The sequence below is a fragment of the Pyrus communis genome, chromosome 4 (genome assembly GCF_041283825.1).
Source record: "Pyrus communis isolate YQ-2024b chromosome 4, ASM4128382v1, whole genome shotgun sequence".
Taxonomy (NCBI): Eukaryota; Viridiplantae; Streptophyta; class Magnoliopsida; order Rosales; family Rosaceae; genus Pyrus; species Pyrus communis.
The window spans coordinates 21572220-21597631 of NC_142568.1; the positions used below are offsets into that span (position 1 = coordinate 21572220).

At 37.4% G+C, this 25412-nt stretch overlaps 6 protein-coding genes and 2 non-coding genes across 10 annotated transcripts; 1 reads left to right on the forward strand and 7 right to left on the reverse strand.

Annotated features, from left to right (window-relative positions):
• Positions 1-324: 324 nt before the first annotated feature.
• On the reverse strand, positions 325-2992 carry LOC137723352 (large ribosomal subunit protein eL18y). Its single transcript, XM_068462523.2, has 5 exons — positions 2224-2992; positions 2035-2124; positions 1108-1236; positions 804-986; positions 325-664 (listed from the first exon to the last, which is right to left on the reverse strand). Exons 1-5 carry the CDS (start codon positions 2224-2226, stop codon positions 506-508), a joined length of 564 nt encoding a protein of 187 aa, XP_068318624.1. The 5' UTR covers positions 2227-2992; the 3' UTR covers positions 325-505.
• LOC137724031 (small nucleolar RNA snoR53Y) lies at positions 1403-1478 on the reverse strand. The gene has a single exon (XR_011067153.2). It is a non-coding gene; the product is annotated as a small nucleolar RNA snoR53Y (small nucleolar RNA).
• On the reverse strand, positions 1747-1842 carry LOC137724028 (small nucleolar RNA snoR69Y). Its single transcript, XR_011067150.2, has one exon. It is a non-coding gene; the product is annotated as a small nucleolar RNA snoR69Y (small nucleolar RNA).
• Positions 2985-5896, reverse strand: LOC137723351 (serine/threonine-protein phosphatase PP1). 2 transcript variants are annotated; one of them, XM_068462521.2, is made up of 4 exons: positions 5251-5896; positions 3962-4521; positions 3481-3675; positions 2985-3388 (listed from the first exon to the last, which is right to left on the reverse strand). In XM_068462521.2, the coding sequence occupies exons 1-4, from the start codon at positions 5444-5446 to the stop codon at positions 3371-3373; spliced, it is 969 nt and encodes a 322-aa protein (XP_068318622.2). In that variant the 5' UTR covers positions 5447-5896; the 3' UTR covers positions 2985-3370. The 2 variants fall into 2 exon arrangements, with proteins under 2 accessions (XP_068318622.2, XP_068318623.2); XM_068462522.2 differs by having other exon boundaries at positions 2985-3349; positions 5251-5867.
• Positions 5897-6534: 638 nt separating this feature from the next.
• On the forward strand, positions 6535-9541 carry LOC137722958 (uncharacterized). The gene is made up of 8 exons (XM_068462093.2): positions 6535-6758; positions 7184-7265; positions 7347-7414; positions 7517-7614; positions 8450-8586; positions 8733-8800; positions 9123-9186; positions 9276-9541. The coding sequence occupies exons 1-8, from the start codon at positions 6748-6750 to the stop codon at positions 9291-9293; spliced, it is 546 nt and encodes a 181-aa protein (XP_068318194.1). The 5' UTR covers positions 6535-6747; the 3' UTR covers positions 9294-9541.
• A 912-nt stretch (positions 9542-10453) lies between these two features.
• On the reverse strand, positions 10454-13401 carry LOC137723047 (folate-binding protein 1). Its single transcript, XM_068462198.2, has 4 exons — positions 12634-13401; positions 11410-11768; positions 10786-11114; positions 10454-10670 (listed from the first exon to the last, which is right to left on the reverse strand). The coding sequence occupies exons 1-4, from the start codon at positions 12692-12694 to the stop codon at positions 10556-10558; spliced, it is 864 nt and encodes a 287-aa protein (XP_068318299.2). The 5' UTR covers positions 12695-13401; the 3' UTR covers positions 10454-10555.
• A 6639-nt stretch (positions 13402-20040) lies between these two features.
• LOC137722818 (dormancy-associated protein homolog 3) lies at positions 20041-21776 on the reverse strand. Of its 2 annotated transcripts, none has more exons than XM_068461914.2 (3): positions 21412-21776; positions 20954-21148; positions 20041-20524 (listed from the first exon to the last, which is right to left on the reverse strand). In XM_068461914.2, exons 1-3 carry the CDS (start codon positions 21524-21526, stop codon positions 20415-20417), a joined length of 420 nt encoding a protein of 139 aa, XP_068318015.1. In that variant the 5' UTR covers positions 21527-21776; the 3' UTR covers positions 20041-20414. The 2 variants fall into 2 exon arrangements, with proteins under 2 accessions (XP_068318015.1, XP_068318014.1); XM_068461913.2 differs by having other exon boundaries at positions 20041-20531; positions 21412-21692.
• A 959-nt stretch (positions 21777-22735) lies between these two features.
• LOC137723493 (uncharacterized) lies at positions 22736-24378 on the reverse strand. Its single transcript, XM_068462685.2, has 2 exons — positions 24237-24378; positions 22736-23314 (listed from the first exon to the last, which is right to left on the reverse strand). The coding sequence occupies exon 2, from the start codon at positions 23310-23312 to the stop codon at positions 22971-22973; it is 342 nt and encodes a 113-aa protein (XP_068318786.1). The 5' UTR covers positions 23313-23314; positions 24237-24378; the 3' UTR covers positions 22736-22970.
• Between the last annotated feature and the right edge of the window lie 1034 nt (positions 24379-25412).

Genomic DNA, 25412 nt, shown 5'->3' on the forward strand with positions numbered 1-25412 from the left:
TGGGATTTACGAATCGAAAACACAGTAAATATGGCAGCCCCAGGCATGATGCCGGAAGAGATGGTGGTGTAAATCTTAGCAAGGCTGCATCCGAAATCTCTAATGCGATTCAAGTGCGTTAGAAAGTCACGGTATGCACTAATCAATGACCCCCAAGTTTGTGAGCAAACACCTCCATTCGTACAACGATGTCTCCTCCTCCACACATCCTTTTCAAACGGACCATGGCCAAGGAGACCGAAACTACCAAGGAGGAAGTTGCATTTTCGTTCCTCGATCTTCCAGTATGGCGAATGAAGAATTTATGATAGGCGCAAATCGCGATTAGAAATATAATGCATTCCTCAAATGTACTAAACACTGTTCTCTTTTGGTGAACTGAACACCACGTTGAAATAATAGAGACAATTGGAGCTTAACAGTGAAATAAAGTAAACACGATCCCAAACACCTAAAGCCAAAGCAAAATTGGATTCCAGAAACAGCGTTTTCAATCCTAACCGGCTTAAACTCTAAAGCCCTTGCTGTTCCTCTTTCCTCTAGCCTTCTCAAACTTCCTTCCCTTGGACCGCACGTAAGGTTTAGTGTGGCTGTGTGGTACACCAGGAGCTGGACCGAAGTGCTTCACTGCTTCACGAGAATTCTTAGGACCTCTGAGGAGAACCTGCATTGGCGGCCAAAACAAGGTTACTTAATATCTTGAGAAAAAGATTTTAAATTTAACAGTGAAACTATTAAGTGGTACGGATCAATTTAGCAGACGTTAAATTAAAACTACTTGGCCGTGTATTAAGAACTCATACCACGTTCTGACCCAATGGTGCTCTCAAAGCAAGCTGATCAAATGTCAAGCACTCTCCTCCTGCCTTCTCAATCCTGGCCCTTGCAGTCTCAGTGAACCTCAGTGCTGTCACCTTCATTTGTGGAACTTCATAAACCCTAATGTCATCGGTGACAGTCCCCACAACAACAGCAATCTTGTTGTCCTATACATAAGACCCAAGACTTTTTAGAGCAGAAAAGAATGATATAAATACAAATATCTCGATAGTTTGTATAGAATTTACTTAGAAGTGAAAAGGTGATGAAGATTGAGAAAAAACTAACCTTTCCTTGCATATACTTAATCAACCTCGATAGAGAAAGTGGTGCCTTGTTGACTTTGCTCATGAACAAACGTTTAAGAATGACTGCATTGAACTTGCTTCCAGTCCTCCGGACAAGAAAACGGTACAGCTGACCAGGGAAAAACCAAGAACCCAATCAGACTACACGCTCATACAATTATAAAATATGGGAAACTAAAACGACCATAGATTTACAGAGAAATGAGGGAGATTTCATAAGCCTTGCTAAACAAAATCTGACCAACTCAAACGATCAAATTTGAAAAATAGAAGCTAGTTCCCTCAGAATATTTAGAAGTAAATAATCATGAAAAATCAGGATTAGCATGGTTCATAAACATCACAGGGAACAATTCCTCCAAAGTTCAGCAATGTCAAATAGGAAGATACCCAAACTTGGGATCCAAAATAAAACATAACCGCTTTCTAGATATTTCGAACCAGAAAACAATCGAAGAAAAATACTAAATATGTTGGCATGATAGTACTAATCCCGAAAATCCAAAATCTTTACACCAAACAATGCTCAATTCCATTGGAATGTAATTCAAAATCTTTACAGAAACAAAAGTAGATTACTTTTCGATACGATACATCCAGATTTAACAGACCAAAATTACGAAAGGCTCAGATAGATATGGAATTAGTTTTATTCCCTGACCACAAAAGGTCTCGTAATGAGCTGGGATTCACATATATCATCATTGCACAAACAACAACATCCCCAAATTATCAAACCCAGAAATTAAAATTGGATTTAAAGAAACTGGAATCAACAAAATACGAACTTTCATTTGCTACAAGCCTACGAACATTCTTCAAGTAAAATACAAAATGGCAATCAAATCATAATCCGTATAAATTCAAATACGTACAAGTGTTCAAAGATATAAAAAAGTGTATATACCTTGACGAGGAGCTTGAGATAGATATCATCGGACTTGGGCGCTGTGCGCTTCGTCTTCTTGCTCTTACCTCCTGCCACGAGATCGATCCCCTGTTTCGCACCACACCACACCCAATGTTGTTTACATATTAATACAGATGCTAATAAAAATGGGGAGAGAGAGAGAGAGAGAGAGAGAGGGAATGATACCATTGTCGCTGCTGGTGTTGAAGCTCGGTTGCTCGGGACGCCGCTTAGTGAAGCTAGGGTTTTGACAAGCTTTATAAAGTTTACAGTTGATACTGATGTCGGGCGGGTCTGTTGGGGAGTGGTCCAATTGGAGCCCTAGCAGTTTTACATGCTTCTGTTTTCGGCCCAATCGAACAGCCCATTATCGAGCTTGGCCCAATGAGATTTGTAAATATGTATAACTTGAGTAATGATGGACTTGTTTGGCGCTGCTTTTAAGATGGCTGAAAACGATTTTGTGAAATTGTTTTTGTAGCCAATCTTGTTAAAATGCAAGTGAATTCTGAAAAACAAGTGATTCTTACAAGAAGTACATAACCAGTGCTTACCAAAAGCATTGAAGTGATTTTTGAATTCAAAAATATTTTTTATAAAAACGCTTTCAGTCATTTTAAAAGCACTTTCCAAACGAGCCAATCTTTGCCGGAAGTTCCCCATCGGCAGCTATCCATCTTTTAGCTTGGAATGAATCACTCTTTTGTGGCGCCTGTGTATTTGGAAGTTGGGGTGAAATTATTCATCCCAAGACGTGTGAAGCGTGGGTGATGGATACTGGCATTGATGACCCAAAAACTAATCGACTCGGATCATATGGGATGACATGGTAAATTAGACGCTAAAGAGTGATTAATTAACTTGTTAGTACTTGGGATGGATCACGATCAAAATCTTTATCAAAGGAAAGATCGACAAATGGAAAAACAAGAAAATAAGAGGGTGTGTGAGAAGTAAAAAAAGACGTGTGGATAGCACCATCCTTGATTTAAAGAAGTGAAGACTAATCAGGAAACCAGCGAAACTTCTGAAATGCTGTGACGATAATTTACAAATGCTCAACAAAAAACAAACCAGAATGAGCAGATATTGACCAAAAAGTAGAGTCTAAACCGAAAACCTCTTCCCTGCACAAGCAAGAACAACATATGCAGTTACGATTTACAAATTTCATAAAAACACAAGAAAATCTTCAATGTGATCAACGCTTGGAACTCTCGGATTAAGATGGCGCTTCTCCCTTGTCAAGCTCATCTATTAAACAGAATCCAAACTCTAGCACCTGTCGAGCTTCTTGTATTTTCTAATTGAGCTGTGAGAAATCTCCAAATAATCAGTTCTTTTTAGGAGGCTGCCCAAAGACGCACAACATAAGGACATCGTGATTAAATAATATCATCACACAATTGCTATCGAAACAAATATAAATGGCGATACAAATACCTTTTTAAGATTTAACTTTGAACCGCTCGGGGATGCTTTATGATCAACTGGTTTCAGTATCTCAAAGGAACACACCAGAGCTTCATCAACACTCAATAGAGCACCGGCATTATCAAACTCCCCGCCATAGTTGGGAGCTGAAAATATTGTGACTAATCTTCGTTTTGCGAAAAACTCATAGCCATCCTCCACCACCTACAGTGTAACTTAAATAATCATTCATCTGGACAACTTGGATTAAATGATCACGAAAAAATTCAGCAAAAAGTCATAATGGTTTGCACAAAGGATGCCTAGAGGTACCATCAACCATAAAAACCGAGGTAAATTGTAATGCCTACAATATTTCTACAAGTCCAAAATATTGTGGACATAATTTATAAGACTACTAGGGGAATGGGAAAAGAAAAGGCGGGGAACACATATATGGTTAGGTTGTTTGTAATTAGGATTCAATTTGTTCAAGTAAGTATAGGATTACCTGATGACCCCGGCAAATGAGATCAAGCTCATTCTTATCTAAAAAATCACTAACTCTATCAGCCCCAAAAGTACAGGAAACACCTCGATCACTCTCCGCCCAACCCTCAACCCTAGCATCAGGATCAGACCAAAGCAGATCGCATAACAGACCATTATCTGGAATGTCAGTTGGCCGTGAAATTTCTTTTATTTGGTCCAAGTTTTCCAACTCTGGCGAGAGACCCCCGTGCATACAAAGTATCTTCCCATCAATAAGTGCAGCCACAGGCAAACAATTAAAGCACTCGGTAAATATTTTCCAAAGCCTTACATTAAACCTCCTTTTACACTCGTCATAGAACCCATATATTCGATTAATCTTTGCATCTTCATGGTTTCCCCTCAAAAGGAAAATTTTGTCAGGGTATCTTATTTTGTAGGCCAGAAGCAAACAGATTGTCTCCAAACTTTGCTTGCCTCGATCCACATAGTCTCCTAGAAACAGGTAATTTGCAGAAGGAGGATAACCACCATATTCGAACACCCTTAGTAGGTCTTGGTATTGTCCATGTATATCACCTGTAAGACGCCTGCAATATTAGGAAGACCGTGGACATAAAGAAATATAAGGAGATAATTGTACTATGTATGCCTTCAAGTATCATTTCTGCCCTCTATTTCATGCAAGAAACACTAGAGCATCATCAATACAGTGTACCATGATGTACAATTAGAGGACCAAGAAACGTTCTGAATACAAATTCGACGATACCAAGTACTCAAAATGCAGCAAAGGAACATCCAAGTCAAGAAATTCTAAGGTGAATTTTCAAGGTGAATGTGTACGTTGGCTGATTAAGGAAAAACACAATCCAAAAGTACATGATTGTGATATCCTTATAACCAGGCAAAAAACCGGTCATTACGAAAAACAAAAATCATTTCTTTGTCTTTGTCTTTTCTTTACATTACTGACCAAAAAACGAACATTATTGGGCAGAAATTGAGACTAATGAACCAATGGCGTCCCAAATTGATAACTCAAACATATTCCAAATTCATCTAACGAAATGAACGTAGTGTTCCCCCGACCCGCTTGCGGTCCGCCTTGTTGGCTTGGGGTCACCCTTTATTTCGCACCTCAATTTAATCGAATTATCAGTTCTGCCACCATTCTGATTCAGTACCAAATTTCTTACATAATCATCCACAAGCAAACACCAGAAAATAAACGGGGTACAGTAAATTAGACAATTCAACACCATCATGATCATGAAAGATACTGTAAGAGAGGATGAGAGAGCTGACCGCAAATTCGAACCGGAGCTCGGACCTCGAGAAGATTAGGCTGAGAGAGGAAGATTTGGCGGGCGTTGACGCAAAGTTGACGGATCTCCGCCTCCGAAAGCTGCACTTGCTTCCCTCCTTTGCCTTCCAAAAGCCTCCTGATTATATCATCCAACACACCCTTATCCATCATCCCCTCCATTGTCATCATCATCATCTGCTCTGCTCGAAAGAACCCAGATTGAAAGTTCTAAAATTTCTGAAGAACCAGAGAGATTGGAGAAATGGGTTGCTTTAAAAATCCAGAGATTCGAATCAAGATCCCAACTTTTTGGATTGAAGGAGAAGAAAGGTCAAGTGGGTCAACAGAGAAAAGCTGAGAAATTTATCAAAACCTGAAAGAAAAAAAAAAAACAAAAAAAAAAATGGTGCAACTTGAGTTTTGGAATTAGAAGGAGAAGCAACAGAAGGAAGGGAATGATTGATTGGGATTAGAAAATTGGGATTTGCCTTGAATGTTTCTTATCTCTAATTCTTTTTCTATTTTTTTTTATTAATTTCCTCCTAAATTTTTCTCGCACCGCCATGTAGGTTTCAATTTTGTTGAAACCTTCAAATATGGACGGACAGGTGGGGGTGGTGAGAGGAAGATAGACCGGCGCATGATAGCAACGTTGTACACGTGGGTTCATGTTAGGAATCCGGATAACAACGTGGGTTCATGTTAGGAATCCGGATATGATCCGGATTTCTTTTATAAGAATTCTAAAATTCCATAAATTGTATCAATTTATCATATATCATTTTCATATTTGAGCCATCAGAGGAATAAATCGTGTTCGTTCCTCAGTCAGTACTTATTCATGAGATGACGTGACCTCTCATGAGATTCGAATTTAATATTATGTATGCCATTTACATGAGATTTGAATTTGCATCCAAAACTACTGACACAGAAATTTGTAATATTATTTAAAGGTTTGCGTTTTGCATGTAAAATTTATCGTGGATGAAAAATTTGGTGTTAAGAATCACGTGCTCCAAAGATTAAAAAGTGATTTTCGCACTTTTTTTTAACTAGTCACCCACCCTCTTATTTATGGTCATCAAATTGAATAAATCAAACAAAATCAATATGAGAATTAGTGAGAAGCTAAAAACGATGTGTGAAAAGCAAAACTTCGTTTGTCAAAATTACCTAGTTGGGCCTTAATAATGGATCAGTCTCAGTTCACAGAAAAGTCACCTTGCCGAAGATCACACATAGCCCTACCCAAAACCCAAATTCTACCTCCAGGCGAGCCCAATGCCAAAGGGCCCAAAGATGGGTTACCAGCTACACCGGCGCGGGGACACAGGGCGCAGCCGAGCTAACTGATTCCGCACCAGTCAGTGCTTCAAAACAAAACTTTAGAACCAGAATTCAAGGTCCATTGTTCGATCTTAAAATCAATCGTCGAAGGGTTTTATTTGCTTGCTGCTGAAGATCTTAGATTTTCTCTATCCTCCATTTCCAGAATGTTCAAGAAGTAAGCTTTATGTTCTGTATTTCTAAATATATGCTATGTGCGTTTTAATTTGTTGATCATTGAGGCATATAATTTCTGGGTTTGCTTTGATTCGATGGAAATACAAACAGTTTGTTTTAATTTGGATTTTCGATTATGTGATTATATGGGTTATGAATCCTAGAACGCCAATGCCCTCGGTTTTGCGATTTATGCCTTGAATTTTATTGTTGCTTGTGTAATTGGAATGGTGCCATTGATTCTCTGTGTGTAAGCAATCGTTCTTTTAGCTTTTTCGGAAGAGGAGGTTCGTGGAGGATGGTTAGGGTTCCCAGTAGTTTGTTTTCGAGTGGAAGTGGTTTGGATTAGCAAATTCTTCTTGTTGCAATCGAGATACATAAGGGGAATATTTTGTTGTATAATTGCATGTATGTGTTACGTTGTAGGTTTTCCACCGAAGAGGTGTCTGCACAAAACCAAGTTAAGGCATCCGTCCAGCGCAAAATTCGGCAAAGTATTGCAGATGAGGTAAGATGTTCATAGGGATTTAACTGATGCTTTAAGATATACTTTACATTCGTTTTATCGAAAATTTAACTTCAACTGCAGTACCCTGGGCTCGAACAAGTGTTGGAAGATTTGATTCCTAAGAAGTCTCCTCTAATTGTGGCTAAATGGTTTGTTACTCTGTTGGATTTACTTCTTGACTCAGCTGTTCGTTTGGTGCTGTCTTATCCCGTATATCTAACATTGTTTCCCACTTTCTCCACTTTTTTCAGTCAGAACCATCTCAATTTGGTTGTGGTAAACAACGTGCCACTATTTTTCAACATTCGTGATGGACCATATATGCCTACCCTAAGACTCCTTCATCAGTGTAACAATTTCTTTCCCACAAATTTGTTTTCTCATTATTCTATTTTCTTGAAGAATCATTTGTCGGTTACTTTATTTGTTGATCGTCATGTCTCTCTGCTGATAAGTTGTAGTAAGGTGAAAATGCAATTCTGGTGTTTTGGAAGTAAATAATTTGGAATGAACGTCTAATAATGAGAATGATAAACTTTAACTGTTACTTATACCAAAAGAGTTGCTTGTATTTTTAAATCTTAGGATTCAATGAATTTAATGAGAGTGATTAGAAGTTTTCTCAATCACAGGCCGTACAATCAGTAAATAAGAATGCAATGATTTGTTGAGATCACAGTGGAAAACCAACTATTTTGTGGGTTTCTTGCTTTTCTTGGCATCCTGCATGGGGTTCCAAATGTGATATGAGCCCTACTGTAGTGGAAAGCCTAGGAAGATTCTGTCAATATTTTCAGCCAAGGATTTTGGGTGCGGGCAGGTGGAGCCATTGTACATCTACTCTAGAAAGTGAGAATTGTTACCTTCGGGTGAGACCTACCAGGTGAATTGATTCTCATGGTCGAAAGTTCCGATTCAACAATGTTCCGGTACCTTATTAAAGAGGAGAGAAATATTTCAGACTATGCCACAAGTCTATGCATATGAATTTTGGGATTTTTCTTTTTTGAAGGACAGCGAAGAGGGCTTTGTGCTTTTGTTTTTTAAGTCTGGTCTATGTTTTTCTATCATGCAATCTTCCTTTTTCATCTTTTTGTTAAATTAAAATCTATGTTATTTGTAAAGTTTTCCTTCCAAAAATATGTAGTTGAGAAAATTCAGGGTTTCCTTGTTGGGTTTTACAGATCCAGATGTTATGAAAAAGTTGCAAGTAGATAGGGGTGCCATAAGGTTTGTTCTCTCTGGTGCAAACATAATGTGTCCAGGTCTAACTTCTCCCGGTGGTGCTTTGGACAACGAAGTGGGAGCAGAAACTCCTGTGGTACGAGTTTGTCTTTTTTTTATTTCTTTGGATTAATGTAAATGTCATACTCACGCTAGAACAAATATGATGTTGAGTCGATTTAAATAATTTCCGTATAATGAGATGGAAATGTTGAAGTTCAGTTTGATTTGTATGTATCCCAGGCGATAATGGCAGAAGGGAAGCAACATGCTCTCGCTATTGGCTTCACAAAGATGTCGGCAAAAGAAATGTAAGTTATTATCTCACTTGAAGGACGTTATAGTTGCTTCTCCTATACTATTGCCTGAGAAACCCTTGGAATATCGAGAACAAGATATGTAACATATAGAACCTAACTTGTCTTCACCGACCTCAGAATATGACATTAAATGATAAAAGCTTAAAAATTCAGAATAAATCATAAACCTCTGATTGTTAGCTTTTTAAAGTTTCTTCCCTTGTTCTTCGTAAATTTGGGCGGTAGGGCCAAGTTCACTCTACAGTGAACTAATAATTGTATCAAATCCAGCTTAGTAATCCATTGCTGATTGCCTTATCTGCATGGCTTACAGAAGAGATATCAACAAGGGAATTGGAGTTGACAACATGCATTATCTTAATGACGGTCTTTGGAAGGTATGTTGTTAAATTTTACTTCGTATCTATAGCCATTGCCGGTGTTTTAATTATCGTTTCCTCGATAAATGTTTCACCTTGCTTTGCAGATGGAACATCTAGATTGAGGATATTGAAGACTAACCGTGGTATCATCAAGAAGACATGAAGAAATTTATGTTACGGTTTCATCGATGTGGTGTTGAATCTTCTGTCGCGTTCGGCTGTTAGATCGGAGCTTAAAGAGTTATTTGTGTACCCTATTCGAAATTACTTAGTTTTGTATTTGTATGTGGAACCTTTATCGAATATTTCACCCCTTAATCAAATTGATTGTAAGATGGTCATATCCATTATGTCATACCATTCAGAGGTACTTCTCTTGTGTTTATGTAAGGTGGTGAATTCTCAATTCCCAAGCAGATGTTCTAGAGATTTCTCCGGTGATGGAATATACTCTTTTGCAAAGGAAAACTAATCAAAAGAGTTTGAAAACTTTGAGTTTTAACGATAAGGACAAAATAAAGGGTAAAGTGAATAATACCATGATTGACTTTTTAGTGCAAAAATGTGGTTTTTCGTCAAAATGAACAGTATCGAGAGCTTTCTGTTAAAGTTCTCCTTTTGCAAAGATAAATTAACAAAATTATGATATCCTCTTAGGGATGAGTCAATTTAATATTATTAAGAAATTTTAAAATGACAGTATTTTATTTTTTTTAAATTTGTGAATTTTATTGTTTGGCTAACCTAAAAAAACAAAGGAATTCAAATATGAGATTAATGTGTGTATAGAGTTATCTAAGTGAGCACTCTAAAATGGTGAAATATTCAAAATACCATAAATTGCCCTTTAACAATTTCATGAATTACAATTGAACCAAAAAAAGCTAAAGTATTTAACCATATTTTTATTTTGAATGCATTTAATATTTAAAATTATAGAAAAAAAAAAAAAAAACAAAACCTCCCACATTAGGGGGTGGTTTCACGTCTTTAATTCATTTCTTTTAAAAAAAATAAAAATGTAAATTAATTATTTAAATAAAAAATATATAAAAAAGCCAATTGCCACATGCATACGCGTGTGGCAAGAGGCTAGTTAATATATAAATGAGAGATTGTAGTTGGGAAATGTGCTAGTGACAGTGATGGTGATGGAGGTGATGATAGTGGATGGTGGTGGCAACGACAATGGTGGTGATTATGGTTGCGATGGTGGTGATGGTAGGAGGCGGTGGTGGTGGTGATGGTAGGCGGCGGTGGTGACAATAGTATGCAGTTATAATAAAGAGCAAAAGGCACAAACTTTTTATAACAATATATTGATACATCAACTGTAAAATAGTCATAACTAAACGTTTTCCCGTGCAAGAGAGAAATTCATCTTTTACTTGTTTTTCCTACTTCCTGGACTATTAGGTGATTTCTGGCTTTTCTTGGCTTCAAATTTCCTGATTCGTAGAGCGGCTACATTGTGGCGCTGGTTATGTCTTTTCCGTTTGCTGCATACACACATGAACAAAGAAAATATCAACAGCGGAGCAAAAACGATCCGCCCTAGCTACGCTAGCAGAATTTCATTTTGGAAATTGACATCGCAACAGAAGAAGGGCATACCTTACAAACAATAGGCCTGCTGTAAGCACCAATCCTCCAATGGCCCAAGAAACTCTTTCGCTAAATGGCATTTCCCTCCACCGCTGCTGGAATTCCTCTAGCAGCCTCAAGCTCTCAGCTTTCTGGGGCACCTCAGATGGTGAAGCCTTCCATGAATCAGCAATCAAATCAAGACTGGCTTTACCGCCATAGCAAAATGGTTCTTCCTTGCTCGCCGATAGGTCATCTTTAACGTCAAATCCTGCAGCATGGCAGAACTCTGTGCCATTACGAATCCATTCAGAGGCCCTGCCGCAAACATAATCATTTACTCCACATGGTGCTAGAACCTGGCAGAAAATATTTAATCATCAAAGTCGTTCTCTAATACATCTGGAAGGAGATAAGTTTGATGTCTTTAGCAAGCAGTGTCAGTTCAACTACTATTTGCATCGTTAACAAAACATTGCACACGAAAGAAACATTAATACTATCAATGATGAAGATACTTCAAAGAAGACCGTCTAGGCGGACAAACCAAGCAGCATGTCACACCCCCTCCAACCCAACACTTCATATTCCCCCTTCACTTTAATAAACTGGCAAGGAAAATCTTGGACTGGAAATTAAAAGCCACCCACACACCTGTGTTATTGCATCCGTAGAGTAGTAAGCCTCAGCACAAGCCTCAAAAACCCTGTCACAGAAAGAGGCACAAATAACCGGAGGTCCTGACTGCACACCAATGCGGGGATCACAGATGGAACATTCCAGCAATTCCCATAAATGCAAGCACTCTGGGCCAGCTTCCCCTGATGAAGCCAACTTCCTAACAGATACAAGTGCAGGATGTGTCTGGGCTACATCACAGCAAGTTTTTTCGCGGAACACCCTGCAGAGAGTCAGATCTTTGGATCCCTTGGTCACACGTTTTGGAGGCTTTCCCTCAGAAGAGAATGGCGGGAAACGACCACCTTGGGAAATGCATACACTGTCAGGCTTACCTGCAGGAAAACGAATTCAGATAATGTTTCGTAATAAGTTCTACACAACTATTAAAGAAAAACAAAAACTCGATAAAGTGACATATTAGAAGTAAATATCTTCTGATAAGAGAGCAAATTCAGAAAGCAAATGCCATTCTGCTGATTAAGGAGAACATAAAACAGGGAAACAACAAGCAGATTGCATCCAATTTCCACACCACCATTACATATGAAAAACGAGCTATGACCATACACTCGTAAGATGTGATAACGCAGTCGAGGCACACCAAAGATCAACTTATGCCAGCTTTAATAAAAAGCATGCCCCTCCATGGCTTGTCAACTACAAACATAATAAACATAGAGCTCCACCTCCAAACTGATTCTAGCCCATCTCAGCTTCCCTCGAGCCGAGTCTGTTGCATCCGCCACACCGGAACTACTGCTCATATAAAACCTATGTTTTGACACTCTGGGGACAGGGAGTCTAACCTAGTGTGAGAAAATGAAAACCCCAATGTTGCAATTCATGTAACAGCAGCAATACAGTGTTTCTGCATATGGTAAACTAAACTGCACCGATTAAGTGCAAAAAGAACGAGGCTTTCTGAATCCTAACTAGATTTTGACCAATACCCAATATCTATAATCCAGAAAAAAAAACAAATACAAATTCATGATGTCGTTATTTTCATAAAAAGATGATAATATGATAATTTTCGATGGCTGAAAAGCTGGGATAATATGAAATCGACCCCAAAACTGTTCGTCGAATAATTTCAACACAGAGCTCCCGAAAATCAAACAATTAGGATCTGAAAACAAACAAGAAACTTGAAATACACACACACACATATATATATATATATATTTATGTAATTACCAGATAAAGAGGGGACGAGTGTATTGAGAAGGAGCAGCAGGATCAGAGACGCGCAACCCATTTTTTTGTCAATCGGTGGTTTCTTCCATTGAGCTCCTGGAAGACTCGGAATCAGAGCATTGACGGAAGTGTGAGGCAAGAGAAAAATTGACTCGCTGAGAACGGTGGCTCGGTGGGTACCCGATGACCCGGTTACTAAAGACCCGTGTTGATTGACCCAACTTGCTAACTCAGTTGAAGGGCAGACTTGGGCTCAGATTGCTAGTACCAGCAAAGTTGAACAAGATCGAGGCCCACATACGCGCCCCTTTCGATTCTATACTAGTTTTTAGGACCTGTTTGGTATCCTATTAACAAAATTTCATCATTTCTCAAAATATTTATTAAAAACAACTGCTAGTGGAGGAAGGCCTCCAAAGAATAAGAGACATAAGGCTAAAGAGAGAGCCAAAAAGGGATCCTTTGTGTATAATCCTGCATAATCTCGAATGTTATCAGTTCCGATACGTAGACCAAATGATACAAATCATACAATACAAGCAAAAGTTCCCAGATTCATGGAGATATAGAACAACATATAAGTTACTTTCAATCAACAAAATGAGAAATGGGGGAGAAAGAAAAGAAAGAGAGAATGAGGTCTTTATTGAATAGGCCTTGCACCAGAAATATGACTAATGAAGATCCAGAATAATGGGTATGGGCTTTCGAAAAGATGAAGATGCAAAGGGTAAAGAGAAAAAGTCTTTTGAATAACCAACCTGACATAAGGATTCTAGCTCGCCCACTTAGAGCATATGGAGATTCTCGGACGGGGAAAATCGGCACTCAAAATCCATTAAACAACACCAAACTCTATCTTTGGATCTTTTTGATGTTTTTAGAGAATAGACTATTTTTTTTAGTTAGTTGTGAGTCCAATTTCTAAAAATAGTCATACCAAACAAGTTTTTAAAAACCAAAACTTAAAAAGTGTTTTTGAGTTAAAAAAAAAGTTGGATTCAGTAGAGTATCAAACAGACTCTTAATTTTTAGAAAAACTAATAAGAAGATCTTTAAATTTGAATCTCAACAAAAGCATTTAAACAACTTTATTTAATAATTAGAACAAAAAAACTAATTTCTTAAAAACATATCTCTCTCTCCCTCGTACTCTTTTTTCCAACTTCCTTATCTTCTTCTTACACAAAGGCCACAAAGAAAATTCATGAAAGAGGAGAGGGGTGGGGACGATGTGTGAGCGAGAGATGATGGGACGGGTGAAAGAGAGAGAGTTGACCAGCGCATGGTATTCACTTGTAATATGCACGCTTTAGTTGCCAAGGGCATATCTAATACTTTATATTTTTTTTGTTAGAGAAGTATTATAAGCACTTCTAAAATCTCATTATACATTCTTTATAAGTGTATTTTTCTTTCTAATTATAGAAAATTTGAAGTACAGATTTTTGAAATGCCAATAACAAACTCTTTTTGTTATTCTTATTAAAAAGTTGAGTGTGTATAATTTGTGTCCTTTCTATTAAATAAAAGTTGTTGAGTGCTTTTGGTTAAGAAAAAAAATTTGTTGAAGCCTTTTTAATTAAAGTGCCCTCATTTTTTTAGCTAATTACAAAATACACCCACGAAGAAGGTTGCGATCACTTTCATGTTGAATCTTTTGTTTGATATATTTGGACAAATAAATGACTTATATAAGTTTCTGTTAACTGTTTTCGTAGATTCCACTTTTTAAAAGTGTAATCAAATCACACCTAAATTTCAATCAGACATTAAAAAATTGCAACTTAAATTGTTAAAAGTTAATGTTTCGTTTGCATTTACCAACCATACTTTGGTTTTCAGGTAACCTTCAACAAAAAATTGATGACAAATTTTCTAGCAAAAGAGCTTTTACGACATTTGTTTCAACACAACATAATTGACAGCAACTATGAAACTAACAGATGTTAAAAGCTAACCTTATTCATTTTTCTTTAATCTCATTCTTCGTTTGTCTTCATGATAGACTGTCCCTCGTTATCTCATTCATTTTTCTTTAATCTCTCTTCTTTTCAATTTTTATTCGTATGTTATGTATCGTTTAGTGCTCTGAAAAATATGGTTAAATCTTGCATATAATGAATCTTTTAACGGCTATATCTTGTATAAAACTTGTATTTTAATGGTATACATGATTTTAACCGAACTTTTTTTTAGCATATTTAACCAAATTTTTTTTTATTTTTCTTGCTGTTCTAATATTGGATAATAAAATATTTAGTATTGACACTCCACAAGTGTAGTGTCAACTTCCCAACAGGATCCTCTCCGGATCCTTTTGGTGAAGATCTTAGAGATCCGGGAATCGTGTCCGTTCATCGTACATTGTGTGGTCAGTTTTTGTCAGGTACTGTTTGTGTTTAATTTTAAATAAAAATATTTAAAATGATTTATGACCACACGATGTACGATCAACGGACATGATTCACAGATTCTCAGGATCCTCACAAAGAGGATCAGGCGAGGATCCGGATTCGTCAACTTCAACTCTCATATTTTTCTCTCCTCCAGTTCAACTCCGATGGTCCAATGACCATTTGAATGCCAAGAAAGATGTATATATGTACGCGACTTAGTATTACGGTCTAGTGTTATTCTTCTTTACTTGTAGGTAAGAAGTTTTAGGTTCAATTCTCGCCAAAGACAAAATTGAACCACATTATTATGACTGGCTTATGGTGAGATTTAGCCGACTAATATCGTTTATTAAAAATAAAAATAAAAAAAGATGCAAGTACAAAATCTTTTTGTGCTCATCAAGTGTATGATGAAATGCTTTTCAAAAATGACATGACATTGATGTCCACAACACTCAACATGAAATCTTAACATCATTCGGCAAATTGCTTTGACATTTGTTGAATGAATGCATATACCACCCAACGCTCGACAAATTTCCTCATTTATTTTTATTTTTGCGTGCACAATTTCCGTCTAAAACGACTAATATTGACACAAGCAGCAAATTATAGATATAATATAATTTTCTTATTCAAACACCAAAGCAAGAACTTGCAAGGGAAAATTAAGCACTCACTTTATAGATAACAGCAGAGATCAGATGCAACTCCAACTCCAAATCCATTGGCATTCTCACATCTTACAAACAACTACTACTATATTTATATAGTCGCGCACTCACTAGATTGCAACCTAGAACAAACAACACCCAAACCCTAGCATACAAAATGCATACTTATATCAATACATTATTAGCACGTGGAAACCCTAACTAAACAATTTCTTTTTCCTTCCGGCCATGCATGGCTGATCCGTCCACAGAAAACACGTCTATGCATGGCGGGTCCCATGAGCCGGAAAGGAATCATCTCTGGATCTTTTTCTCCTAATCCACCAAATCAGAGGATCCGTGTCGTTGAAAATTGATCCAACGACTGAAGTTATTATCACTTTTAAAATGAACCCATGTTTGTAACCGTTTAATCAAATTTCAACGGTACGGATCCCTTGATTTAATGGATTAGGAAGAAGAGATCTAGAAAGAATCCCTTTGCCCATAAGCCCATCCCATTTTCACACACGGAGCCCCACCCTCCTCCTTTCTCTCCTCTTTCCACTTTGCGAATCCCACCTATCTCTCTCTCATCTTTCCTTTTCACTCGTCCCTACCTATCCCTCAAATCTCGATGTTTCTCCCCCTTCTTTATCTTCTTCTTACACAAAGGCAATGATAAATGGAGTATGATTATCTCCCCTCTTTTTTTCCTTCTTTTTTCTTTCTTTCTATTTGAACGGTCACGGTTGAACCACGTTAACATATTATATTAATTTTATATAGAAAGACAAAGACAAAATAAATAATGTGAAAGAAGAGGAAGGAAGGCGATAGAAAGAGGAGAATGAATCCTAATCATTAAGAAAATTCATGAAACATGAGAGGGGTGGGGACGGAATGAGATTCTCTCTGGATCCATTCTTCCTAATCCACCAAATCAAGGAATCCGTGCCGTTCAAATTTGATCCAATGACTGAAGTTATTATAACTTTTAAAGTGGACCTCTATTTGTAGCCATTGAATCAAATTTCAACAACACGAATTCCTTGATTTGATGGATTAGAAGGAAAGAATCCGAAGAGGATCCCTTTCCGATGGGGACGATGTGTGATCGGGAGATGATGGGACGGGTGAAAGAGAGAAGGTTGACTAGCTTGTGACCTCACATGTGGTATGCGCGCTTTAGCTGCCATGGCTTATTAAATAATTTATATTTTTAGTTCTTATTGTTGATAAAAGTTGAGTGTGTATAATTTGTGTCCTTTCTATTGAACTAGCTTTCATGCACGCGCTCACGCGCCAGCATAAAATATTTTTTAAATCACAACGTGCTATGCGCGATTTAAACGTTTTAAATACATATATGCGTAAATTGACAAAAGAAAAGTCAAATATTTGAAGTAAATGAATAATCTTAGATCATACTAGAAGAAACCTCTTATAAACCAATCAAAGCAGTTGAATTTACATGATAAAACCGGTCTCTATTTAATTTACATTAAGAAAAGAGAAAATAATATTTAATAAACAACTGATTGAATCATATTATTGCTAGCCCATTGTGAGGCTAAGCCCACCCCTCTCCCTTAATGTAGATAATATCGTTTGTTCAATAAAAAAAAATCATCGGACAACTAATTTAATCACGTTATTATGCAGGTACGAAAAACCTTTTTTATAACCAGTATTACACGCCTATGTTTTGAACGTGTTTTAAAATAGAGAAAATAATATTTAATGAACAACTGATTGAATCATATTATTGCAAGCCTATGGTGAGGTACTAATTATTTAAAAAAAAATGCACAAAAAAATTAATTATTAAAAAAATCACTGTTAAAATGACAAAAATACCCATGCCCCATTTGATGCATTATTTTGAACTGTTTTTAAAATTTTTTGTTTGAGGGGCATTTCTGTCCATATCTTTTGATGAAATTTGTGACCCCAAAAGGGACTTTATATATGTATTAAATAAAAGTTGTTGAGTGCTTTGATTAAGAAAAAAATTGTTGAAGCCTTTTTAATTAAAGTGCCCTCATTTTTTTAGCTAATTACAAAATACACCCACGAAGAAGGTTGGGATCACTTTCACTTTTATGATGAATCATTTATTTGATTTATTTGGAAGAATAAATGATTTCCTCTTCGAGACTCATATAAGCCTCTGTTAACTATTTAGGTAGTAGGTGTAGATTCCACTTTCTAAAAAGTTATCAAATCACACCCAAATTTCAGTCAGACATACAAATTTGACAACTTAAATTGTTAAAATTAATGTGTCTTTTGCAATTATCAACTCTATTTTGGTTTTCAAGTAAAACAAAAATTTGATGACAAATTTCTAGCAAAAGAACTTTTACTACATTTGTTTCAACAAACATAATTGATAGCGGAAAGGATCCTCTTCGGATCACTTTCTCCTAATTCATCAAATTAGGAGATTTTTGCTGTTAAAAATTGATTCAACGGCTAAAGTTATTATAATTTTTAACGTGGACTCCTGTTTGTAGCCGTTGAATCAAATTTCAATGGCACGGATCCTTTAATTTGATGGATTAGGAGGAAGGGATCCCTTTCCATTGACAACAACTATGAACCTAACAGATGTTAAAAGCTAGCCTCACTCCACAAGCATTCCTCGTTTGTCTTCATGATTGAATGTCCCTGTTTATCTCATTCATTTTTCTTTAGGGTAATACTAAAGAGACTAAATTTAAAAACTAAATTTGCAAATTAAATGATGTGTCACTAATAGAAATGAGTACGTTTATCAACGCTTAAGTAATAAACCAATCATCAACTTTCATGTTCTAATGCCATTCCAACTCGGGTGAATTTGATGAAGCGTAAGGTCTTGCCGGAGGTGACTTGTATGTTCTATGATAAAGACCGGGAAACGGTGGAGCATGCTTTGCTGCAATGGTCGAGGACGAGTGCAATTTGGTTATCTAGTGCACTTGGTTTGCACACTGGCACGGACTTGCGTGAAGGGTTCATCATTGGCTAGCTAGGATGGTATCTTCTCTGTTAAATGATAGCTTTGAGCTGCTGCTGCTTACGGTGTGGAGCATATGAACGGATAGAAATTCCTTCTTATAGCGGGGTGGTGATATGCTCCGTTCACCCAGTCGAGGGGGGGAGTTCGTGGCTGCAAAAGTGCAGCAATTTGAGGGTATCACCTCACCACTGCTGCCTAAGAGTTTGGCTGTTCGTGGAGCAGCTGAATTTGCGCAGAAATGAGGGGCTCTGCAGGTGGAAATGGAAGGGGATGCCTTCATGGTGGTGGCGAGTAACCAGAAGGACACTAGCGCCAATTTCAGTCAGTTTGGTCATATCATTGATGGCACCTGGCGTTTATTGTTGAATGTTTCTCAGGAGAAGATCAGTTTCTACAAACGTGAGGCTAATAAAGTGGCTCACCACCTAGCAAGGTTTAGCCTCACTTCCATTCTCGACGCGACTTGGTTCGAAGATCCACCAGATATCATTTTATATGTTCTTGTAGAAGATAAAATTTAAGTTATGATTATGTTGGTGTGGGACGTTCTTTTTCCCTTAGAGCGGGTTGAAATTCCTAACAATATTTTTATCAAGACCCATGTTATGCACCTTTCTTTCAGCTTTATACGTTTTCAATTGTTATCTATGAATATCGTACTTCAATTTCAAAACAAAAAAAAAAAAAAAAAAATTGTGTGTGGAGTGTAGTGTCAACTTCAACTCTTATATTTTTCGCTCCTCCACTTCAACTCCGATGGTCCAATTACCAAATCTACATAGGAAAATGCCAAGAAAGATGAATGTACACGACTTAGTACTACAATCTAGTGTTATTATTCTTTACTTGTAAGTGAGATGTTAGGTTCGATTTTCGCTAAAGGCGAATTTGAACCACATTATTATGGGTGGCCTATGGTGAAATTTAACTCACTCCCCCACCCCCTTAATGTAAATAATATCGTTTGTTCATAAAATAAAAAAAAGATATATGTACGAAATCTTTTTGTACTCATCAAGTGTGTGGTGAAATGCTCTTAAAAAATGATAGGACACTCATGTCCACAACACTCGACATGAAATCTTAACATCATTCGGCAAATTGCTTTGACATTTGTCGATATGAAAGCACATTCCACCAAGCGCTCGACAAATTTCGTCATTGATTTTTTTATTTTTTTATTTTTTATTTTTTTGCACGTAGCATACAGGTTCCATCTAAAACGAGTAAAAGTAATGCTAGAAATACTAAATCCAATCATCAACTTTTACATTGTTTAGTTTAATTTAATCTATAAATTCAGTATTCCTAGCATTACTGAACGAGTAATATTGACACAAGCAGCAGATTATAGATGTAATATAGTTTTCTTATTCAAACACCATAGCAGGAACTTGCAAGGGAAAATTAAGCACTCACTTTACAGATAACAGCAGAGATCAGATTTTACCAACTCCAACTCCAAATCCATCGGCACTCTCACATCTTACAAACAACTACTACTATATATATATAGTCGCGCACTCACTAGATTGCAACCCAGAACAAACAACACCCAAACCCTAGCATGCAAAATGCTTACTTATATCAATACATTATTAGCACGTGGAAACCCTAATTAAACAGTTTCTTTGTCCTTTCGGCCATGCATGGCTGATCCGTCCACAGAAAACACGTTCATTTCATCTCATGGAAGATTTCGATTGGACAAGAACGCAGCTTTCATATGTCACACGTCGTAAGGAGAACGGGCGCTCCTTCCTCCAACGACCTGGCTCGCCTTCTCGTATGCATCCGACCCTGACTTCCTTCGAAACCGCCCGAATGGCTCCCTGCCACCTAAAACCACCGTCAACACAACACTATCAACATTTGCTTACGGACACTGCTCGACTCCTTACAATGCATTTATAAATCACTAACAATTAGACACAAATCACTATAATCTAACACGTACGCAAAAAAATATACTCATAACAAAGAATAGCTCTATATGCACATTCTTCATATTCGTTATTGTTACTAAATGACAAAAAAAAATCTGGTTTAAGAATGTAAGATTTGATGATATTTCAACAAGGGCAAAAACGTCAATTAACAAAGACATCCATACCAAATTCTAGAACATAGATATTGAGTTAAATTACTACTACACCCTTGTCTCCCAAACACATCAGTGATGAGTGGAGGCTCCACCATTTGTGGAAACCTGGTCCCACATGCAATGAGGCAGAGGCATATCTGACATTTCAAATGCTTACCAGAAAACGGGGACACCGGCGGCGTAGACCCAGCTGGCGAAATTGGAGAAGTAACCCCAGCTGGCGAAACCGGAGCTGATCCGCCGTTACCGCTCCCATAACCTGGGGGCTTCACTATCATAATACTCCGCGTAACTTTAGCCTCTTCCGGCGAATTCCCATCGAACGATCTTACGTTTCCGCCATCTGACGATCCTAATTCAACCAAACCAAAACAAACAATTAAACTTCCAACAAGATTTCCACCCCTAATTAATATCAGCCGCATGATCTCAACATTTTCATGTTTTAGTTTCATTTTCAACCGTTTGATCTACTTGCAAATGATCAGAGATTTTCGATTAAAAACTTTTATTCCTGGAGAATTTAATGTAAAATTGGTAAAGGCTTAGCAGTTAGTTGCGTTCATCACGTGTGCTAACACGCGCCGCCAGAAAAATACTAAAACGACGACGCACCAGTGGCTGAGCTGGACCGGAAACTGAAGGTTTTGTGCTTGCGAAGTTTCCCGAGACCGCTGTCGGGCTGAGGCCCGGCGAGGGTGTCGTCCCAAAGCTGATCAAGTAGGCCCATGTTTCTGAATGAACGGCGTAAGTTAGCAGATCAGGCGTACTTTAACGACTTTGTTAGTGCGATTGGACTGGAGACCAGAGAGGGAGTGAAATAAGGAGACCGGGTAGTTATTTATCGGCGGCGTGGGCGTTAAAGGTCGAACAAGTATTCAGATCGAGAGAGATCTGGAACGTTCGTCGGATCCAGAGGGAATGCTCATGTGGCGTGTAGATTGAGAAGCGTGTAGTTGGGGATAAGACCGATGTGACATACGCGGACCCCGGGCTAATGGGAGATTTTAAGGGCGGCTATCTCGCATGAGTAAGTGAGAGTGAAGATACTAGATTGCCCTCAACTTTATCCAGATTTATTTTTAAAAAGTTTTAACGAAATACTTCTGATATTGTTCACTTTTAATGAAAAATGACATTTTTACCTTTCATGGTACTATTTACTTACATCTTTATTTATCATTTTTTATTAAAACTAAAGTTTTTGAGAACTTTTCGTTCGTTTTTCTTTTTATATATTAATGAGAAATATTAAGGATAGTCTCTCAAAACTTGACTCGGTATGAACTTAGTTAGTATCATCTCACAGTTTAATGTCAACTCTCGTAACTATTTTATCGGAGTATGTTTTGTGTGCATGGTTCATCAAAATAAGTTTGACTTCATTTGTGTTCTCCATTAGAGATGATCTAACAAGAGCATTCACCTTAACATTTGAAGTCTTGCTCATGTTTCGTTAGAGTACATCCAACTTGGACGGTAAGATGATGATATCAGATAAACCAATCACGAGATGTCACGTAAGTAAGTTAAAACATATGCTAACTTGTGATAAGTTTGAAATATTGCTACCGAGCCAGTTTGCGCACTCCATCCAAGTGGACTTGGTTTGTTTGCTGAGTGCGCTCACTAGCTTCTAGGCCTACCACTTGGATTTGGATCTGGTTTCGCAACATGGCCCGGGCATATGCGCACTCCATCAAATTCAATCCGTTCAATCTCTTCATCCATGTTAGTTTTCTTCAATCAGAATTCAGAACCATAAAACATCCTATAAGTTACACTTTTGCTCATAAACGCTTTATCTTCTATTAGTGCTTCTCCATTACATAAGCACTTTTAGTTATTTATGTCACACACCAGAATCGCTTTCTGCTTCTCGAAAACTCTTTCAACCCCGAATACGCCCTAAACCAAGCCGATGATATAATGACTCTCGTGATCACAATTTATAAGGTGTATTCGGATGAATAATGTTATCGAAATCAAAATCAACATCCAACGGGAACATTACATCGAGAATCAAAAGTTCCACTAGTGTTCATCATCACAATAGCATAGCAATCAAAAGACTGATCCTACTACACAATCCTCCAGTTTATATTCCCTCGCAATCCATCCAGGATTAAGACATGATACTGACTACCGTAATGTAAGCAAACTCGAATGATTCATCAGAGTAGTTTGACACCTGCTTCGACCACACTGTCGATGACAGCTTTAACCTTACCATGATATTTCTGTTCTTTCTTCAAGTGGACAGATACAGCGGGAATGTTTTTGAGCAGCAAGCGCTCCCCCAATATCTTTCCTATCTTTGCAGCAGCAGCAACGTCCCGCTGTATCTCCATGCTTTCTCTCAAGGCCTTTTCCTGGGAGCTTGCAGAAGAGGCTACAGTGGCAGTAGGTGTGTGGATCACCTGGGCACTTACGTATTTGTTTGTAAAGTGCATTTTCAGAAGATACGGCTTCAGATACTTTGCGATACTTGGTGGCCTGACCGGAGGAATACCCATCTCTGTTTGCAAATAAGTCAGAACTTCAATCAAAAATGTTAAACTGGAAATTTTGACTATCTATGGACCACGATTAGGCACTCGAAAAATGAAACACGAAGAAAAACACCAGATTTATTTAGAACTAGACTAGTACTAGAAGTAGAAGAATGAAGAAACAGTGCAGTATTACCATCATACATAACTCCTATAATGCAGCAAAACATCAAAAAACAAACCAAAGCTACTAATTTAGGTAGCGATTGAAGGGAATTCCTCAATTTCCACGGGCTCTACAATTCGGTAAATCAAACCAAAATTCCCAAAAGATCTTCGGTTCAAACTTTCCAACCTGAATATACTCTCTATCCCTATGCCTCTATGGTACCTACACCTACACAAAGTATGTGAACCCCTATGATTGTATAGGATTCAAACCACATCGTGGCATGTATCAGATCAAAGGAAGAGACATAAAAGCTCGAAGGGAGAGATTGAAATTGATTGCTCAATGTTTGGTTCTTTGGGTTTTTCATTCGCAACTTCTATCAAACAATTGGTGTGCAACTTCTTAACCTCCAAACTTAGAACAAATGCGCTTAAAGTAATCGATTTCACGACATGGGTTCTTCCTAATGCAATACCTAGTAAACGAAAAACGAAACTTTACATTATATTAATCTCTGTTTAATAACCAGGAATTTAAAATAAAATGCAAAATGAAATGGGTATTGAAATTTAACCAAGAAAAAACCAATTTCTCCGATCACAATTGGCACAAAATGAGAGTTGGGTTGAATAGACTGAAGGTAAGAAATATATAGATTTCGATTTTCAATATTTCCTGGATTTTCTGGGGAACCAAACAGAACCTTGACTGCCCGTTTGAGAGATTTAAGTTCCGAAAATAAGATCAAGAGAGAAGTAAGTCTAAGAATGGCTTACCAAATCGGATGTCTCGCAAAGGAAGCTTGAAGCGATAGATTCAGAACCCACTGAAGTGCTCAAAGTTCAGCACTTTCGAAAACGGTTTGATCGGCCAAAACGAAGCAGTTGAGGTTTAGTACGCCTTTTCTTTCTTTGTTTTCTGTTTTCTGATGGCAAGAGAAATTACAAACCGAGAAAATTAAGGCAAAGGCTGTTGGGCCATTTTTTACCGGGATATTTGAGTTTGGGCTTTTCTTTTTTTCAGGTGAGAAGCTCATATCGTAGATATGAGAAAATAAGAATTTAAATATTTTAAATTTATTTTAATTAATACCGATATTTTGTGACAGATTGTAAGTGTAACATGTGAAGTAAAAAATAATCAAGAAAAATAAGGAGGCGACACGTGGATTATAGGGTTAAAATGACAAAATTACCTTCGAGGAATACCGGAACTCTTATGCACACATTCATGACTCAATCAAGGTCAACAATGCTCAAAATATGTAATCATTCAAAACCTATTTCATCAATCCTCATCAAATCTTCTTATACCCTTAAATCATTACTTTCAAATTATATTTATTAGCTAATTAATTGATTTATTACTCAATTAATTTATTAATTAGCTAACAAATTATGCATCACACCCAAAAAACTATCCAAGCGGCAAGTCCCCATCCTCCCAAAGGGGCTGGCCATACCCCTATAAATACCACCTCATTTTCTTCAAAACTCAATTCCAACTATTTTGCAAAATTCTCTAAATTCTCCAAACACTTTTCCCTCAAAATTCTAACTTTGGCATCGGAGGTTTTTCGTAGGCACGTGAGGCTCTTGGTCTTGACCAAAGATGTTAATTGTTTTGTAGGTGCAATTTTGTCCAAAAATAAGAAGGCATAAATTTGCATCTACATAACCTACTAATTGGATCTCATGTCAGGAATGGAAACAATATCAACATTATTGGAAGTGTGGATCTTTTGCCCGTCACTTTAATAGTTTCACAAGAAGTTTGGGCATGTTTTTGAAAGTGTTAGTTATAATTTTATAACAAAGAAATGGTGTTATACCACTCGCCTCTGAGACTTTATTACCTCTCCTTTCCGAGAACGAAGATACTCGATCGTTTTTTGCAAACAATCATTGAGAATTTAAATTTAGTTACCGTAACATATCAATTCGAACAATGCA

Bases quoted from the DNA above. Each gene is read 5' to 3' on its own strand.
- LOC137723352 (XM_068462523.2), bottom strand. The intron at 1,237-2,034 runs GTATATACACTT...TTCCCTGGTCAG, and splicing joins ATCTCAAGCTCCTCGTCAAG to CTGTACCGTTTTCTTGTCCG. The intron at 665-803 runs GTATGAGTTCTT...CCGCCAATGCAG, and splicing joins CACCATTGGGTCAGAACGTG to GTTCTCCTCAGAGGTCCTAA.
- LOC137723351 (XM_068462521.2), bottom strand. From the start codon at position 5,446: ATGATGATGATGACAATGGAGGGGATGATGGATAAGGGTGTGTTGGAT. The intron at 4,522-5,250 runs GTCAGCTCTCTC...GGCGTCTTACAG, and splicing joins AGCTCCGGTTCGAATTTGCG to GTGATATACATGGACAATAC. The intron at 3,676-3,961 runs GTAATCCTATAC...GTTACACTGTAG, and splicing joins TCATTTGCCGGGGTCATCAG to GTGGTGGAGGATGGCTATGA.
- LOC137722958 (XM_068462093.2), top strand. The intron at 7,415-7,516 runs GTTTGTTACTCT...CACTTTTTTCAG, and splicing joins CCTCTAATTGTGGCTAAATG to TCAGAACCATCTCAATTTGG. The intron at 7,615-8,449 runs GTAACAATTTCT...TGGGTTTTACAG, and splicing joins CCTAAGACTCCTTCATCAGT to ATCCAGATGTTATGAAAAAG.
- LOC137723047 (XM_068462198.2), bottom strand. From the start codon at position 12,694: ATGGGTTGCGCGTCTCTGATCCTGCTGCTCCTTCTCAATACACTCGTC. The intron at 11,115-11,409 runs GTGTGTGGGTGG...ATTTTCTGCCAG, and splicing joins CTACGGATGCAATAACACAG to GTTCTAGCACCATGTGGAGT. The intron at 10,671-10,785 runs GTATGCCCTTCT...GTGTGTATGCAG, and splicing joins GCAGGCCTATTGTTTGTAAG to CAAACGGAAAAGACATAACC.
- LOC137722818 (XM_068461914.2), bottom strand. From the start codon at position 21,526: ATGGGCCTACTTGATCAGCTTTGGGACGACACCCTCGCCGGGCCTCAG. The intron at 21,149-21,411 runs GTGCGTCGTCGT...TGGTTGAATTAG, and splicing joins CCGGTCCAGCTCAGCCACTG to GATCGTCAGATGGCGGAAAC. The intron at 20,525-20,953 runs GTAAGCATTTGA...TTTAGGTGGCAG, and splicing joins GCCGGTGTCCCCGTTTTCTG to GGAGCCATTCGGGCGGTTTC.
- LOC137723493 (XM_068462685.2), bottom strand. From the start codon at position 23,312: ATGGGTATTCCTCCGGTCAGGCCACCAAGTATCGCAAAGTATCTGAAG.